A 19156-nucleotide genomic window follows, 5' to 3' on the forward strand; every position below is an offset into this window, starting at 1 on the left:
GTAGGGTGGCTTACAATTATTTCCTGTATCTTGATTATTAGTCTCTGAGCACAAAAGACCCCCCATATCTTTATCAAAGAAAACATGATTTAAACAATTAAAGAAGTCCAGCATAAAAAAAATTCAGTTACAAGATAACATGAGGGAAAAAAATAAATATTTTATATTGTTGATTAAAATAAGGACCATTAGTACTACCCATGTTTTTCATAATCTGAGCAAAATCAGATTAAATGTTATAGGATGAACACCATTCAAAAACACTAGAGATCTTTGCTGATATATTATTTTCTGATAATACAAAAGAAAGCTGTCAGAATCAACACTGGTTCTGTTTGCTGTTTTTCCTATAATTATTTAGTCTTCTAGAGAATGGTAGAAAAAGGAAAGAAGAAACTGTCTTAATTTAATCAGAGATGGCCTGTGAGTGTTTAAAATCATGGAGAACAGACATGATGTGATTAGATACTCAATCCTCCTAATCCTTACTGTGCCAGCTATTTTGAAAACAGATGTTCCAAGAACAAACCAAGGAGACTGAACACAAGATCAAATGACTTAAAAGCTCTGGGGCAACCAGGAAACCCCTTCGTATCAACTAGCTGCTTTCAGAACGGGGAGCTCCAAGTTACAGGCTTTCTAAGATATAAAGTTATCACAGCAAAACCCACAAAACTGGTAGGAAGCAGGAATTTCATGAAGATTTAGCACTGCCCTGAGGGCCATAACTGAAGATCAGTGATACTATATAGCCATAAAATAGAAAAAATAATAATGTTTAGTTCACTTACTTTGCTTCAGTCTTTTCTGCTAAGATTGCCCCTCAGGAATCCCAGACCCTGGAGATAAGAGAGAATCTGGGGAAATAAAGACTTTCTCTTGGTCGAGGAGGATATGGTCAGAGATTGCCTAGGCAAACTCAATGCACAGAAATTCACAGGCTCCAATGGAATACACTCACGGATGCTGAGGAAGATGGCAGAAGAGACTATCAAGCCACTGTCTCACCTATGAAAGGTCATGGGGAACAGGAGAGGTACCTGAGGACAGGACGATAGCTAATGTCTCTCCAGTCTCCAAAAAGGCAAAGAAGGAGGACCCGGGAAACTACAGGGCAGTCAGTCTCACCTCCACCACTGGAAAGGTGATGGAGCAGTTTATTCTGGATGTCATCACTGAGTAAGTGGAAGAGAAGGAGTCAATACAGATTCACCAAAGGGAAATCATGCATGACTAATCTAGTAGCCTATGCTATCATGACTGGCTGGGTAGATGAGAGGAGACTTGTACCTTGACTTCAGCAAGGCGTTTGACGCTGTCTCCCATAAAATCTTCGTAGGTAAGATTAAAATCTGTGGGATAGATGAGCAAACAGTGAGGTGGATCGAGAACTGTTTGCCTGGCAGAGCTCAAAGGGTTGTGGTCAGTGGCACACAGCCTAGACAGAGGTCTGTAGCTAGTAATGTTCCTCAGGGTTGGTACTGGGGCTGGACTTGTTCAACATCTTCACCAGCGATCTGGATGAAGGGATAGAATGCACCCTCAGCAAGTTTGCTGATGATTCAAAGCTGGGAGGAGTGGGTGACACACTGGAAGGCTGTGCTTCCAGTGTGAGACCTGAACAGGATGGAGAGTTGGGCAGAAAGGAACCTTTTGAGATTCAACAAATGCAAGTGTGGAGTACTACACCTGGGGTGGAATAACTGCATGCATCAGTACAGGTCAGGGGCTGATGTGCTGGAGAGGAGCTCCATGGAGAAGGACGTGGGTGTCCTGGTGGAAAACAGGTTGACCATGAGTCAACAGTGTGCCTTCATGGCCAAGAAAGGCAACGATATCCTGGGGCTGCATTAAAAAGAGCATAGGCAGCAGGTCGAGGGAGGTGATCCTCCCCCTCTACTCTGTCCTGGGGAGACCACATCTGGAGTACTGTGTCTGGTTCTGAGCTTCCTAGTCCAAGAAAGACAGGGAACTTCTAGAGACAGTCCAGCGGTGGGTAACAAAGATGATTAGGGGCCTGGAGCAACTCCCTTATAAGGAAAGGCTGAGAGACCTGGGAGTGTTCAGCCTGGAGAACAGAAGACTGAGAGGGGAGTCAAGTGGACGCGACAGGGCTCTTTTCAGTGGTGCAGAGTGATAGAACAAGGGGCAAAATGCACAAACTGAAAAACAGGAAGTTCCATGTGAACACAAGGGAAAAACTATGAGGGCTAAACAGGCTGCCCAGACGGGTTGTGGAGTCTCTTTCTCTGGAGATACTCAAAACCTGCCTGGACGCTTTCTTGTGCAACCTGCTCTAGGGAACTGCTTTAGCAGAGGACTTGGATTAAATGATCTCCAGAGGTCCTTTCCAACCCCTATAAGTGACCTTTGACAGCACAGTGAGTTCCCTCTTCCCTTACTGCTGTTTTGTGATTCACTGTGGCTAAGCTTTGATGTCATGTACTAACTTAATGCTTCCCAAAGAGGTTTACGGTTTTTGGACAGTGAGAAAAAATAGTTTCAATGTAAAACAAAATATGCTTGTTTTGAATCCCCTCTTGTAACTAGAGCTTTTGTTTTAGTTGTTTAACAAAACTGTTTCCATCCTGCAGTACTTCAGCTGCGCAGAATGGATTGTTAATTTGCAAGGCCTGTTCAATAAGATGATGATGATCTGAATCTGGGGAGGCAGCAAGTGTTACACCAGCTATGCAAACCTCTAGGGAACACTTTATCTACAAATTTGTATTCATTTTTGCCCAATTTGCTTTGGACAGACTAATTCCTATAGCACTGTGTGCCTCATCTTTCTTTGAGTTCTACACTGCTAACTCATCTCATGTAAAGGTTGACAGAGTTTTCTTCCCTCTTGTTTAGCTTCATCTAGTTATTAAATGCTAACAGCATAATTCTAGCTCAGAATGTGCTATGAACTGTTTTATCTGTTGAAAGAGTCGGAGCCTTAATGCCAAGGAATAGTAATTTTACTATCATATCAGTATTGGAAGCATGACACTGAAAAGGAAAATATTCAAAAAAACCTCATCAAACTTAACAACTGCAAATTTGCTGCCCAGTTTCTGGACAGCAAATAAGTACATGCTATTGCATGCACTTTCCTCTTATTCACAAGAAATGAGCAGTAATATATGATTCACAGACTGATAAAAAAAGATTTTATACATTCTTTCTTCAATATATTTATTAATCTGACATTAGAAACCTTTCCTACTTCTGTGCTAAAAAAACAGAAGGGTTCTCCTCTCCTTTTTTTTTTTTCTTCAGTTTGTTTCTGATTAAAATTTCCAGGGCTGGATTCTCTTCTCTGCTATGTAGATAGTACCTACATCAGTGCCATGACAATCATCAAGGATGCACCAGCATCCTCTTGAGAGGAGATTCAGGATCCTCATTTTTCACTTGGGATTACTTAAATCACTGAAGGGACCGAGACATCCACTTTTCAGGAAATTTGCCCACCCTCAGAAATGCTCTGAAATATTTATTGAGAGAAATAACTTTGTGAATAGATAATATTTTTCAATTCATAGTCTTTTTAAAGTGTAAGAAGTATGGACCAGGAATTTGAAATTCAATGTTCTTGTTCCTAAGCTTTACAGTCAAGTTTGCATTGTTTTTAACATGATGAAAAGATGCTTACTGCACTCATATTAATGGATAAAACAGGATCTTGTTTCCTCCGGACCTGTAAAAAGAACAATTAACTTTTTCCTGCTTTCTCAGATTCAACGTGTCTGAAAATGCAAGGACTGTTTTGTAGCCCACACAGCCATTTTTAAAGCATGTAGTCATCCTTGGTGAGGGCTGTCAAATCACACACAAACTTTGCCTGAAAGCGATAGAAGATACAGTCCAGAGCCATGCCAGAAAGTTTGTGAACGATCTGAACATCAGCAATCAACCATTCAGCTGTGTTCTCTGACCCTCTTTTATTTATCATTAAAGTTACAGCAACAAGATCCTGCCCTGAAAACACAGATATAATTTCAATCCTATAAATTCTGTGGGCGTATTCAAATATATCAATGGGTACTGACGCAAACTGCATTTGTTTGTTTTTTGTTTTACTCACTTGCATACTCAACCCTCAGTTAACTGTTGTTTGCATGTTATCTATCAGAGCTACTTTAGTCCATCTGGGCCCAATGCTTGAGCCTTAGAAAATCAGCAAGGGGAACCTTTCCACTGATCTGACATCTCAGTTTCTACAGTGGTATTATTTCAGGACTGAGGTCCTAAGCTACACAGGAAAGGTGCTAGATCTTAAACATACAGGACAAGAGTTAATCTGAATCATAGACAGAAACACTATAATCACATTTTGAAGACAACAAATGATTCTTTAAAAAAAAAAAATCTATCATCATATCATCTGAGTTTTTTTTTTTTTTTTTTTAACTTAAAACATCCAAGGATAGAGCAAAGGAATGGAAGAGATATTTATTTAATTTATATGCATGGAATATGCATGGAATATGTATTTAATGTATATGCACATATTCTACATGCACAATATGTACATGCACACAGACACACTCATTTAAATATATTTTCTCCTCAGAATTGTCACTTGGGTAAATCTCTGAAGACATATTTTTTCCTCAACACTCTGATGAATTTACTCTTGTGCACCGTTCCTAGCTGTCCAGTCAGAAAGTACACGCTTAGAAAAGGCAGTCACATATTGTGTTCCACAATGGAAATAAGATACAAAGCTAAATTATATTGCTCTGGCAGCTGTCTGTCCATCTGCCTTAGTTTCCATAATCTACTAAGGCCAATCTACAGATTATACTCATGTTTAAGTTTACTACAAATCTCACATAACATCAAGAATAATTTGCAACAGGATTAAAAATCATATAGGCGTACAAAAATATTAATTTTACATATGCAGAAATTAAATTAGAACTTTGGGGTTTGCGCACCAAAATAATTTCAGATGTTGTATTTTATGGGATACATCCACATATGGATGTCACTACTCGCATTTTGGGTGAAATAGTATAAAAAAATGAATGACTATATACTAAATGGTCAGTCACATACTTTAGTTTACTGCAGATACATCAATCATGTAACCTACAGTATCCCAGTTTTTAATCTCTAATACTTTCTTCTAACATTTGCCTTTCATGCAGAACTGTGTTGTTGAAATGAATATGTTCCTATTTGGCTTAAATTAGTTTGAACAATCATCATTGTGTTATTTACATCACCTAATACAATAGTTTATCAGTTACCGTACATGGGTAGCAGTTATAATAACTTTGTGTGGTAGGATGCCAGCACCTCGCTTTCAGAATCCCAAAAGCTATAATTGCATTAACGCATAACCATTTGGGATATGAATATTTCTGGAACGAGATCTCCTTTCAGTGCGGTTTCCTCTGGAAGCCCAAGAAGAGTAGGAAATGATCACATATTGTCTGAACTGCCACACAAGATTTCTTTTGGACAAGAACCAAACACCATTGTAGAAAAGCCAATTATACCTTTCTAATATCATCATTCCCACCAGGGGAATGTGCTGGGAAATCAAGCTTTATCTTGGAATATGTCTGAATATAAAGTATGGGAAATAAAAGAGACTAAAAGATTTTTACATAAAAAAAATCTTACATTAAAGTTTTATATTACCACCTGTCAAATATAGTGACAGGAAATTGCTATGAAGTCCTTTCTGGATCTGCATGTTTTTTGTTGCTGTTGTTGTTTGTTTCTTTTTTAAAATGCATCCTAGCTCTCCAGTTGAAAAGATTCAAGCCCTATTTTTACTTCTGCCATATGTAATAACAGAATTTTGCCACAGGGTGGTACACCAGACATGTTTAACTGAAGGCTTTTGTAATCCATCAGACAGCTCAGTTATGCCCTCTGCCAGCTTTACTCCACCAGTAAAGCAACAATCTGGAGATATCAAAATCACTGGCCAAGAGCCAAGGTCGTATATATTCGAAAGATCAGAAAAAGACAACACTGAGAACATACTTGCAAATGCTGATAATGTGATGGTATTAACTATATGTAAATGCACGCATGTATTTATGTACAACTTAAACATCAGGTTTTTATTTTTAAATAATACAATTTTGATTCATCCTATTACCCAGAAAAAAATGAATCAAACTAGATGGGCATAACTTAAGTTGCCAGTCAATCTCGAAATTTAGATTTGAGGCGGAAGAAAAGCTATGCCAGTTGTAGTGTGAGAATTTATAAAAATAAAACTTCTGGAATTCAAATATTTCCCATTTCAACTAGAATAAAAACAAACACCATAAATATTAACTATACATTTCTCTTCTTGTTCTACTTGTATTAAAATATTTTATTATCACACTCTAAATCATTAATTACAGATTTTTTTTTCCTGTAAGCTATCAAACCTCAGCTTCTGTCTTCCTTTCTCTTATCCACCTTTCCAGTTAAATAAATGAGGTCTATCAACTTTCCATTTACCTTTTCTAGGGAATTAAGAGAATTAAGATGAGTAGAAACAGTTTCCTTGGGAACTAGGAACTTCAGAAAAATGTCAAGTAAGAAATATAGATTTCTCTACTGATTCTTTTGCTTTGATTCACAGCTGAAGTCCTGGTTATGAATTTAAGAGATACTGTGGAATTCAAAAGTAAATTTAATTACATGGTAATATTGACGTAAAGGGGCAGAGAATGAGACTCCAGTTTGGAGTAGGAATGTGCATTTAGTAATGCAATAACAACTGAAATTACTTTCGCAAAGCTTTTCATAACTCATCAATGCATGATGAAAAAAAGGAGAGACCTTTTCCAAGAGATATTTAGCAGCTTCCAACTCTCTGTCAAGGTCAACTAGTGCCTCCACAGCTTAAAGTCAGCTAAGGTCTCTCCTAGAATGTTCTTTCAGTCTAGAGCAGGGCTCTGTCACCATCAAATGAAATCAGAGAGACTTCTTCTACCTCATAAGAATTAATGATAATTTACTATTTTAATAACTGTTTATGTATTAAAGTAGAAACACAGTCATCCCAAGGAACTTACCTCTTTCACAAGATCTGCCAAGGTACCCTGTTCCAGAGCAATCACAAACGTATCTGTTCCACCCATCCCTGCATACACCATTGTTTTTACACGGGTTACTAATGCATGGCTTTGCAGTTTCTCTTGAGCATGAGGGTTTTACTCCAGCTGTACTTTGAATTTCAGCCATCTGTCGAATATCTTTGCTTTGACCATCAATAAATAAATCTCTAATGCAGCCAACGTATCCATAATTGAGAAGTGCTGTCCACACCTCTGTTGGGAAGACGAGGCCTGCTTTATTTTCTGGTAAGCCTCCAAGATACAAGTCATCATCCAAGTCAAGGATTTCACTTTCCCCTGGTGCAGTATATGGTGTACGTAATGTGTTCACAGATATGGTCCCTGAGAAGAAATGAAAACAAAATGTAAGATTTTGGTACTGTTATTTATCTCATTAATCTAAGTGCCTCATTCATTCCTGGCAAATATCTATAAATGTATATACACGTATATGTAAGTCTTCTACATAGTTACACAATAATAGGTACACATTTATGTGCATTACTGCATGCTCATGTCACAAAAAAGTCAAAATCTCCTTACCAATCTTGAGGGGGCAGGAGGAATGCATTTCAGAGTTATTTGCAGAAATATCCTGCTTGTGCAACAAAAACTCTCTTCAGTGCCTCACAGGCGATTCAGAGCACTGAGGTTGAGGTTTCATTGATAGGTTGCAACCTGAGAGGCAAATCTGTCTTTGGTTTGAATCCAAAGACACGGTATTTTTAAAGGGGGCTTTGAGTAAGACTTTTTATTTTTTCCTCTGTTAAGTGCAGGAGAAAAATACTCATCAGCTGCCAGGCAGGCAATCATTAAGAAGATAGCAATGTGCTCCTAGAGGGAAAAATCAATGCTTCTGACACTTACCTCAAAATGCGTGCATGTTACAAAGAGAGGGAGAGAGGAAGTATATAGAATCTGAGGAAATCTGAAATATCTTTTCTGTTTAAAAATAAATTTTTAAAAGGCTAAAATAAAATTTTCTTTCAACAAAGTGTCTGAACAAAGACAGCAAGAGATTTTCTTATATATAAGATAATGAAAAAACAGAATCAACTGTGAAGATCCTCTGTAAAGATGCTGTATTTTCAAAAGTAATGAGGGTATCCACTATTTACACTGGAATAGGCAGAAACACCAGTTTAGTGCATGGAATCAGAGAACACACTTATGACAACCACATTTTATGTATTAAGCAGAATCAGTTGAAAAAGGAATCCTTATGTAGATCTTCACATAAGGGCCTCCTCTCAATTCTGTAACAGTGCAAAAGCAAGCAAAATATAAACCAAAACACTGTGTACACTATCAGGTGAATACAATGGACCAGTCACATTGTGTAACACTTATCCACTGGACACGCTTTTAAATGTGTTAATGATAAGAAACTTAAAAATCACATTTCCCACAATATATTGATCGTACATAGATATCTAAAAAATATACATTCGATCATTTCTACAGTTATATTACAGAGTTTTCAGAAGATAACAATGATTATCAAAAATGATTTCACTGTGGTAGGCATGGTGCATGAAAATAATAAGTTCAGAATTTTAAGAGCATAAATCCTAAAATGTGAATTTTAAGCAAACAGATAGATCTGACAAGATGACCATTCTCTAATATGGGTACAACTTTAACTGCTTCTCTTCCAGCAGTGGAGTCCTGTGGGAGCTATATATTTTGTTTCTTCTTTTATTGGTTTGACAGTCTACCTTCAAGAACATGGACAGAATGAGTACCTAAACAGTTTGGACATTTAGTTAAACCTCTTGGGGCAGAACTCTCATGAGGCCTGACTCCCACATGAGACCTGTGATGTATAGATTTTAGAAGGGCTGGATACTGCTACTGCTGCAATCTCCCTAGTATCCAAAGGGACTGAAAAAGAGGAAACAAACATTTGCACAGATTTTTTGCATTTTTATATGCACGTTTGAAGAATGTTTGAGTATACTCTCAGTTTAATCTTCTATGCGCTATCATATATGTTTACTGTGTCAGCTGAATAATCACAAAGTGAAATTTGTTGTAAAAAGCAAGAATGTTGAACCAAGTTTCTTTTTTTTTTCTCCCCCTAGACCTCCACTTTTAAAAATCTCTAGGACTATTTTGTTATGTTAAATATTTTAAGTGCAGCTCAGATTCTTAAAGCAGAACTCGGCATGCCTATGGAATAGATCACTTCTCCTTTAAAAAAGTTAAAGATGTTCACAATATTTCTCACTGCTACTGCTGCTTTCTTTCACCTGTTGCTGCTCATGCAAATTTAGGACCAAGTGCTTTAAAACCTGTGTTCACACGTCACTTGAATCCACACAAATTTAGTGAGGTATAGAACCCCAAAGATGTACAATCCCCAGCCTCAAGCTCATGCAATTGCATAGTGCTGTTTTCTACTGGGTGACTGCATTAGTGTTTTCAAGCTAACCGTGATGCTAGAAGACATCTTGGGCTCCACTGCTATTAAAAACAAACTTAATCTTGATGTATGTCAATAAACAGTAAGAGAAAAGCAAATCTCAGATGATGTAGCTGAGGTACAAAATGTGATGCGAACAATAAAGGTTCCTAAAAATGTAGATTACCTCTTTACTGTGGTGGCTGTAAATTACAGCTAAGCAGAAAAACTTTGTTGTGTATCTTATAAGCATTGCCCTAGAGAAAGCTCATGCTGTATTTTGAATAGATAGCAACAACTTATAAAAGAAAACAACCTCTCCTCTCCTCAAGAAATGATATCACGTACTCTTGGAGAAGACTTCATAAATGAGTGTAATCATAGCATCTACCCGTGACTATGGGTAGAATAATATAATAGGAAACAAATCTCCTGGGGACCTTTTTCATGTTCTGTAAGGCCATAGAATACAGGTTACCTGGTTGGACTATCACAAATTTACTTCTGGACATTTCAACAACAGCTGAGCTACTGTGCAAGTGACTTGTTCAGACAACTGTGAGTTACTTTTATTTTATTGAATCCTTTTTGTTAAGAGCTACGCTAAGTCAAGCTGACTCAAAGCTTGCGTAACTTGCTCTGGCTCAGCTGTCATGTAGGAGCTTGACCAGAACATCACATAGCGTACTAACTAGATAAAAAACTATCACTACAATACAAATAGGCTTTAGTCTAGCTAATAGCAAGAAACTCATACCTGAGCACCAGGAGTTTCATGCTACCAGTTAGGTAGTATCCTGGTTTCTAGCTGAACGTCTAAACAGCATGACCAGGCAACCATACAGCCATCGCTGCTGTTGGTATCCAAATCACATTTTATAGGTAATATCGAAAGAGAATACAAATTTTATCTACTAGTTGCTTTATAAAAATGAGTGAAAAGAACACAAAAGACACATTAAGAGGAATGGAAAAACACTTCCAAATACATCAAAAGTTATTTGTATTGTTTTTGTTTTTTGAAATATCCTGAACTAAAAGGCAAAAATCAAGTTCATAATGCTTGAGCATATACAAAATAAGTGGTAGATCTTCAAACACTTTGGAATCCACAGTGCATCCAGAACTGTGACACTGAGGCAGAGCAGATGAATGGCTGTGTTTTTTTTTTAAAGCTTGACACCTCTCTTGATAGAAGTTTTCCAAATTCTACTGAAATCCATCTCAGGTTGGACCTAACAACAACAGTGAATGATACCACAGAATCCTGAGATAACAAGGCACACACACACACCCCTTTGCTGCATTTCAGTCCTACTTTCTCTGGGGAAAATACAGAGATGAATAACATTTGCACTGTCAAACTGCCATTGTACAGCAATCCATTTGAATGTTTCCACTTATGAATGTGAAATGACACCACTTTTCAGAAAAGTGGGAAGAAGAGAAGCTAAGAATATACAAAGGCCTTATGAGGCCAACACAGGAACAGGTTAATAATTTGTCCTGTAAAGATAACTCAGCGTCAATCCATCTCTCACCAGAATTGTTAAGTTGTATAAGAGGGAAAAGAATGGGACACATAGTTTTACATAATAAATTGAACAACAGGAGGAAGAGCCTCTTCATGGAAAGAGAAAACTATAACCTTAAACTGTAATATCTCTGTAGTAAGAGCTATCTTTTTTGTTACACATTTGCATAGCAGCTAGCATAATGGCACTCATAACCAGTAGTGATAATATACTACTGGTTTGAAAGGATCAGCAAGGAAAAAAAGTATGCCAGGAAATAGGAAGTCTCTGTGCAAAGGTGTTTTTTTTTCTCTTTTTTTTTTTAATGCTCAAAGTAGGAAATGCTATTTTTGCCAGAAAGGCAAAGAAAAGCGGAAAAGCTAATAGCATTTGAGTTGGTAGGCTTAAAAGAAAGAAAAAGGGGAAGACTCATTGAAGATAATAAGGTCTGAGGTGTGGCTTACTCCTCAGATTCATGTAATGTTGGACTCTGAAGCCAAGTATAATGTCTTATCTCCAGAAGTTGTAGCTAAATTAATGGCCTTACAATGACCTACAGCTGCAACAATTCTAAAGTGTTTCACCTAAGAGCAAAAAGCAATTCAAACATTCAGAATCATCTTCAAATATTGCACACACACACACAAACCTAAAAAAAAATCAATGAAATCATGATTTGCAGCAAGAACTGCTTACTTATAAAGGGTAACTTATTAATGGGCAGTTCTTCAAAAAGGAAAAGTCAACATATGAATCAGTAACAGCGTAGAAGTGAGCAAACTTGGAAATATACTGGGAGGTATAGAGAGGACTATCTTACCACGCTACTAAGCTCTGGTCAGGTTTACCTAGAACTCTGAGTATGACACAGATCAGCTGAGGAGTCTGCAGAAGATGGCAATGAAAATGATCAAAGGCTACAGAACATGATACATAAGGACAGTGAGTGGAGGTGATCTCTTAAGCTCTAAAGGAAACTGAAGACTAGCATAATAACAGCATTCAAATCATAAAAAGTAGATCTACAACATATTTTAAAAAATTGTATTACTCCTGCTGTGAACAAGGAAATGACAGACAATTTGTCTTTTTTTTTTTTTACACATAGAAAGATTCATCTTGGGAATGGATTGCATGGGGAGGTTGTACAGTGTCCACTGCTGGAAGTAACTCAACAAATTGTGACTGACACAGTTACATTATCACTACTGTAGTTGGAGGAGTGAAACAGAGGACCTCTCAATGGATCATTGCCTTTTTTTTTAATGAACTTACAAATAACTGAAAAGCAGCAAGAGGATCACTGAAATAATTTTCCTGAAAATGTAAGATAAACCCAGTATCTCAAATATGCAAACTATTAACATTTATTGAAATCTGGCATTTCTTAGAATGCTGGGAAGATGGGGAGGAAGGACTGCAAAGAAGCGTACGTGTGAAAAAGGAACTCCCAACAATACAAATAATTGATGCCGATGAAGTACTACTTAGAGATACTAATTACATCCACGCTCTAATTACATACTCTAGAGATAATGTCTGGTATTTAAACTGTAACTCTAACTTCAGTTCAGATTTTCAGAGACTTCTTAACCCTTACATGCTACTTAGCTATGAATATGTTCTGACACGTTTTTACACTACTATACACAGTTGGACATTGACCAGAATAGTAAGCTTCCTTTCTGATTTCACTGTATAATGATGATTTCCAAAGGATAAGTGGCAGTTTATTAAAAAAAAAAAAAAAAATACTTAAGGGTTATCCTTGAGTATGGCACATGTGGCAAACAGACTGTGGAAATTTTAAACAACAGTCAAATCTCAGAAACCACGAACTAACCTAACTCTACTCTATTGCAGGAAACAATGGGAGCAAAGACCTTTACAGCTGTTTCATGGTTTTAGCTTTTTTTTCTTCTTCTTTAACTGCAGATTTGACATTACTGTTAACAGCAGAACAGAAAAACGTTTCCCTTAGGTATGAGTTAATGAGTGTCTTCAATCATATTCATTATCTCAGCAATTTAGTTTTTCATAAGTGCGTGTGTAAGGAACCAAAACATTTCTAAATCATGCATCACCAGTTCTGATCAGTTTAAAAAGGTGATTGTAAATATAGCTGCTACAGCTATTTTGATCCCCATGCTGACGTCATCTGGTCTACTTAGTTGTTTTTCGTGTACGTGAAACACTTGCATTTGCTTATTAAGAAATGGTGAAAAATCTAAGAAAAGAGTAAGGTTTTCTAGGTACACTTTGCACATTGTGTGCTAAAGCATAACATAATAGCTGTCATGAGGACTGTGACCACAGCACGCAGCCAAGTCATGGCACAGGTAAAGCAGCTATGACATCACTGTCCTCTGCAGGAATTCAGATAGCCACAAGTGCTAGGAGGAATCCAGCTCACCTGACAGGATGTTACAGAGGATGTGTCCTGTGCTGCATACAGGTTGCTGGTCAAGGTTTTTCCTAGTTGCATACCTAGCAAAACAGGTGGACTTGCTCAACACTGGGCTCAGGAATTACTGCTCACCAAAAATCTGCTTTTCATGTAAGGAAGCACTCAGAAAAGAACTTACAGGCAGCATGGTGGGATTTCACAGGGTCAGGACAAAGTCTGTAGTTTAAAGCAGATGCTCCCTGTGACTAAAAGTCCAGAAGAGAGCAAAGAATGAAAACTAAATTGAGTACTTGCTGATCCAGCTAAGGCTAAAGTCAAGGAAATCAGCAAAGCTCCTTGAGAAATGTCACAGCTTTCTATTATCTGAGGGAGCCACTATGCATTCAATTTGAAGGCTGGGAGTAAAAGGCTGCAAAACATCAAATTTCACTTAGGGGGAAAAAAAAGATTATTTGAGCTATTTATTCATCAACAGGAGAATCTCTTCCTTTCTGTTTGAAAGGCTGGAAGTATTTTATCAGCAGCAACACGAAAGCTTAGGAAACGCTAAGTTTTTTTAACATATAACATACATTCATTCACTTATATGAAAATCAGAAGACAAGCAAATGAAAAGTGATCATATTCATATGATTGGATTCATATTTGGATTGTGCTAGAGAAAAGAAATGAAAAAGCTTCCTGGAATATTAAGATGGATTTTATTATTCAAGGGAAAAGACATAGGAGATGTGCATGCATAAGTCATGAAGAAATAATTTAAACATATCAATAAATTGTTTCAATCAGAAAAAAATGCAACATGTATTTCATTGTTTATTTTAATCATCAGGCAGTCATTTCACTTGGTTAAATCTGATGGTTTAAGATACTACTCAGGCAATATTCTCATTAAGAATAACAATAGTATTGCCTCTGTTATCTGTAGTTCTCACTCTATAAAGTATTATTGTATGTATTTAAAATTCCAAAATGCTTTTGATGTCTCGTTCAGATTTTAGATAAAAATTCAGAATACAAATCAGTAAGTCTACATATTTATTCACTATTTCTGGTATTAATTCCACATTTTAGGGCAAATAGGTGATATGGTGATTTGAAAGAGTAACATGGTAAATAAAGTTTGCCTGCCTTGATCATAGGCTATTCATCAGCTGCATTACTTTTCCTTATACATAGATACTTGACCACTTATAATTCTACTTAAAAATAAGATGCAAATATGATTTTCAGGTGAATATTACTTCTTAAAATTACTATGCATTCTTGCCAAATTCCACCAACAGTTCTAAAAACTTAAATAAAATAGATCCTAAACTCTCTTAGTGGCGAAGCAGAAATGCAGGACCTTTCTTCAAATACAACTTTGAATGTAAGAACAAACTTTAAGTAGACTCACAGAGGCAGATTATTACAGGATTTATGCCTCATATGAATCACTGAAACAGCAGTAAAGACAGAAGCCTGAAATGAAGATTGTAGTGTAAATAATGTAACCACTGGATATTCAATCACAATTGAGGTTTTTTAGATTTTTTTTTTTTTTTAACCTCAAGAAAAGCAAATACCTAACCAACATGCAATCAGAAAATCAAGCTCTATACAATTTGAATTTAAAGCTGCACAAACCGGGAATCAAATCAGTCTTTTTCACAATTCTACAGTAGATTGATCGATTGAATTTGGTCTGACTTTTGTGAGGATTTGACTGAAATCTTCAGTTTAAAACTACACTTAAAATTGCTTGATTTGTTTATATTTTGAAAGTCATAAAACAATGACTGCTTTGAGGGTGAAGATTCAAGAATCAGTTATAAATACCAATCATTCAGAAGGAGTCACCAGAAGGTAGTGGGGAAAAAATCACGAAAACCAAAAGCAGGCAGGGAGGTTTACTCATTCAACATGCAACTTCAGGTAGGACACTGATCTTGATCAGAAAATTCTTTGATGGTCTAAATAACAGGCTCTGTATATCTGTCCCCCAAACACCCTGATAAATCCTGGCATGCTGCTGAAGTCAACGTATATATACTCAAGATCAGATGCAGCATCAACACAAGAACATCTTCACTAGTTAAATTCATTACTTGCTAAGACAAATTTTATTATCATTAGGAACAGTTTAAAATTTTGTTTTTAGCATCTCCGGAGAGATCATTTCTCAAGTTAAATACAATAAAATACAAAACATACTGATGTAATTCCAATTTCTGTTGGTATATATCGTTAGCCATGCATTAGCATATCGTTTAATTTTGCTGAGGTTTGCTGACATGACTGGAAGCTCTATGCTGTTTCTGCGGGCAGATAATTCCCAATATGGCAGATTACTTGGAGAAATTCTTTTTTGCTTGACTTTTTATCTTGAAACTTACCACTTTGGCTATTTGGTTTACTTGCAAGTTTAAGTATTTCATTATTCAATACATGTTTACATATGTTACTCTGGAAGTCATTATATTCTGGTACCTGAAAGTAATGACAGTTTATATTTCCTTTATTTTTCAGATGATGTGCAACTAATGGTGTTAGCATCATACATAGCCAGTATTCTGCCAGATATAACAAGAAAAAACATAATGAATATTAAAGTAGAGAAGACTTACCTGACCGTCCATCCCTTTGAAAGTCCACATGGTACCATTCACCATCATTCACCTTCTTCTGCAAAGCTTTTATTTTTATAGTACCCGATCCCATGTCTAACAGCAGGTAGAGGTGGCCATCAAGCATCTCAATGGCAAAAAAGTCAACTTTCACCATCTGTGGGTGTTTGGCATCTTTTTGGTGCCTTGGCTTTCCATGACTGAAAAGAATCAAACCATTTGGCTCAGTTGTACGAAAGTCAAATGATATGGAGCCTGTTTTCTTGGCATTCCACTTTGGCAAAGAGATGAAAGACTCTGGTGTTTCAAATGTGATGGGATCTAAGGTTGCAACATTCTCACATTTAAAGGCTACTACCCCATGAATCTTCATTTTAGGATCTCCTTGCTTGGCAAGTCGAGATAACTCCAACCTGACATCATTATTTTTATATACAACCTGCAAGCAAAGTAGAGAAATTACTAAGAGAGAACTGAGCACTATAATCAAACACATATAATCCTGAAACACTTATTATTTAATGATTAATAATAGTATGTAGGTTGCTGAAAAGTAATGCTTCCTATTTATTTCCAGGGAAATGACAACAGATACAAAGAATACAGTAACACCATTTGATAGAGCAAATTCTCAGCTACATTGCTTTTCAAGACTGTCATCACCATTAGCTGATTTGTGCAGCTGAGCTGATTGAAACATTCTTCCTTTTGTGATGTGACAGCTACGTGCCAATGTAAAAGTGGCTTATCTTTCTCACTGCTGTTGCCATTGCTGAAAGACACCACCTACTGTATCACTATGCCAACATCCACTGTTTGGTCTCCATAAGTGTTCTACAAGCACTGATGAATGTAATGCCAATGGCTGCCATTGTTTTTCTGCAGAGAGGAATTCCATTCCACATCTTTGCTTCATCACCATTTCCATCTCAGACACCGTTTGTTCAGAATGCCCCTCTGCTGCCATTTGTCACTCAGCAACAACATGTAATGGAGTATCGGTGGGAATGTTCAAACTCCACAACCATACCACCAACATAATACAATAGGAGGCGTTATTTTCAGAGCATCCCTCATATATGAATGCAATTGTGTGTGTTTACACACACACACAAAATAACTATTTTTATTGACTAATGATTTGATAATAGTTTTCATTAAACCAAACCAAATTGTTCTAAAAAAAAATACCCTTAGAGTTAATTCAAGCAATCAGAATGAATCTGCACATAACTCATACTGTCAGTTACAAATTAGCTTGTGTGGCCTTCATTGCTTAAAATCTTTCTTTGCACAGTCATTCCACTCTGTTGAGAAATATTAGATTTCTTGCTCCTGTAAACCCTTTGTCACTGTCTTAACTCTTCTGTTCATGTACAGAAAATGCACCAAGGTCGGATACTTTATAATTTAACATCTTTTCAGTTTGTCCTTGGGGCTGAGGAATAGTAGTATCCATGTTATTCATGAAGCCATAAAAAGAGAATATTGTATCACACAGATCAAAACAGAAAAAAAAAACAAAACCAACAACAATAGAAAAAAATGGGACAATCTCTGAGACAGTTCAGTTGGACAAAAGATAAAAGCACTCAAATACTTTATGGACTGAACAGTTTTATGATAAAAATCAAAGACAATATTAGTTTTAAATTCAATTGACCTCCACAACAAATGTTTTTGCTTCAAGCCACATATTTACTCTGTCCTGAGAAACTGACACAATACAATAATTACCCAATATTCTAGTCTTTATTAGTATATTTTGAAATTGCCTCAATTTATGTGTTGTCAAGGATAAAAGGACTGTTTAAATGAAGCACTCTAATAGCAGAGGTGGCACAACTATTTTGTTAGTATTTTCCATTATTCAATAAATGATATATCTATGCTAAAATACTGTTGGAGGGCTGAATATTACTATATGGTGACACAAGCTAAAACATTCTTCTCTGTTTCTAAGGTTATGCCTCCATTAGCAAGCAATTTGGAGCAAAAGCAACAGCTCAGTAAATCAGTTGCATTCAGGATTCTTCATCTACAGACCATATATCGATCTGAACCAGATCATGTGTGGCCTCTCATTCAGTGCTGCAAGTATACAATGTAGTCTGAAGCTGTCTGAAGGACCAATTACTGGTTTAGACCTCAGAGAGCGTTTGATGAATACTTAGGGTGGAGATTAATTTCCTCTGAAACCTAAGCCTGAAACCCACTAAGCCAATGAAGTGGAAGACATATAGTAAGCACAAGAGGCAGGGATGCACAACAGAACAGTGCTACTGTTAGAAATCAAAACCCTAGCATACACGCAACATAAGATGGCATAACCCACAAGGAACAGTTGTTACTGAAAAACGCTAAACATAATATATACTAAAAATATGATTGATAAATCATGAACTGTTTACTCCAAGAACTGAGTTCTTTCAAATTATGTCATTATGATTCTATGATTATCAACCCAGTAACATAAACTATGACAGAATTATTCTATACATTAAAAACACATCCTAAAATCTAAGAAATGAGCCCATTTTACATTTTATTTCAGGGTTCAATTCAAATACCATTGTTCCCACTGGAGCAGTATATTTCCAAAGATGACAAATAACCCTCATTTGTGGCTTCCTGATAGCAGGAAGAATACTCTGCCACTGGGAGGCAGATAATGTGTTGCCTGCCTTGAATGAATACGTAAGAAGTGACTGCAATTCGACTAACTTGTAATCTCAGAGAATAATGATACACACTTACATTATCAAGACCGCCTTAGCACCTCAGAGATCACAGCTTACTCAAAGCAACTTAGAAGACTAAAGAATACTAAAGAATAAGCATGTGCAAGTCATCTCCCATTGGGATGACTTTTTGTTTCAAGAGCGATGAAAGCCAAAAAGCAGAAGAACACAGCAAGAAGCTAGTAGCCTAGCAGGCAGAATTACTTAAGAGATATTTGATCTTACAAGACATTGACCTGGCCACTTTCTATGGCAAGAGGGGTTTTGCATGGTATTAATCTATTCCAAAGAAGTTGTAAGAGGAGACATTTCCATAATACACTGAAGATCATTACAATGAGATGGAAGGATATGGTAAGAAGGAAAAAATGGGCTGTCATTAGAACTAAATCGTGGTGTTGACAACGAAAGTAA

General features: G+C 36.7%; 1 protein-coding gene across 22 annotated transcripts in view; it reads right to left on the reverse strand.

Annotated features, from left to right (window-relative positions):
- Positions 1–19156, reverse strand: part of NRXN1 (neurexin 1) — a 658401-nt gene that overhangs the window by 390544 nt on the left and 248701 nt on the right. For all 22 annotated transcript variants that reach the window (XM_021391173.1, XM_021391197.1, XM_021391180.1 and 19 more), the window contains 2 exons: positions 16002–16440; positions 7026–7409 (listed from right to left, as the gene is read on the reverse strand). In XM_021391173.1, coding sequence (XP_021246848.1) covers positions 7026–7409; positions 16002–16440 — 823 coding nt within the window. The remainder of the gene's footprint in view (positions 1–7025; positions 7410–16001; positions 16441–19156) is intronic.

Source organism: Numida meleagris, chromosome 3 (assembly GCF_002078875.1).
Source record: "Numida meleagris isolate 19003 breed g44 Domestic line chromosome 3, NumMel1.0, whole genome shotgun sequence".
NCBI classification, from domain to species: domain Eukaryota; kingdom Metazoa; phylum Chordata; class Aves; order Galliformes; family Numididae; genus Numida; species Numida meleagris.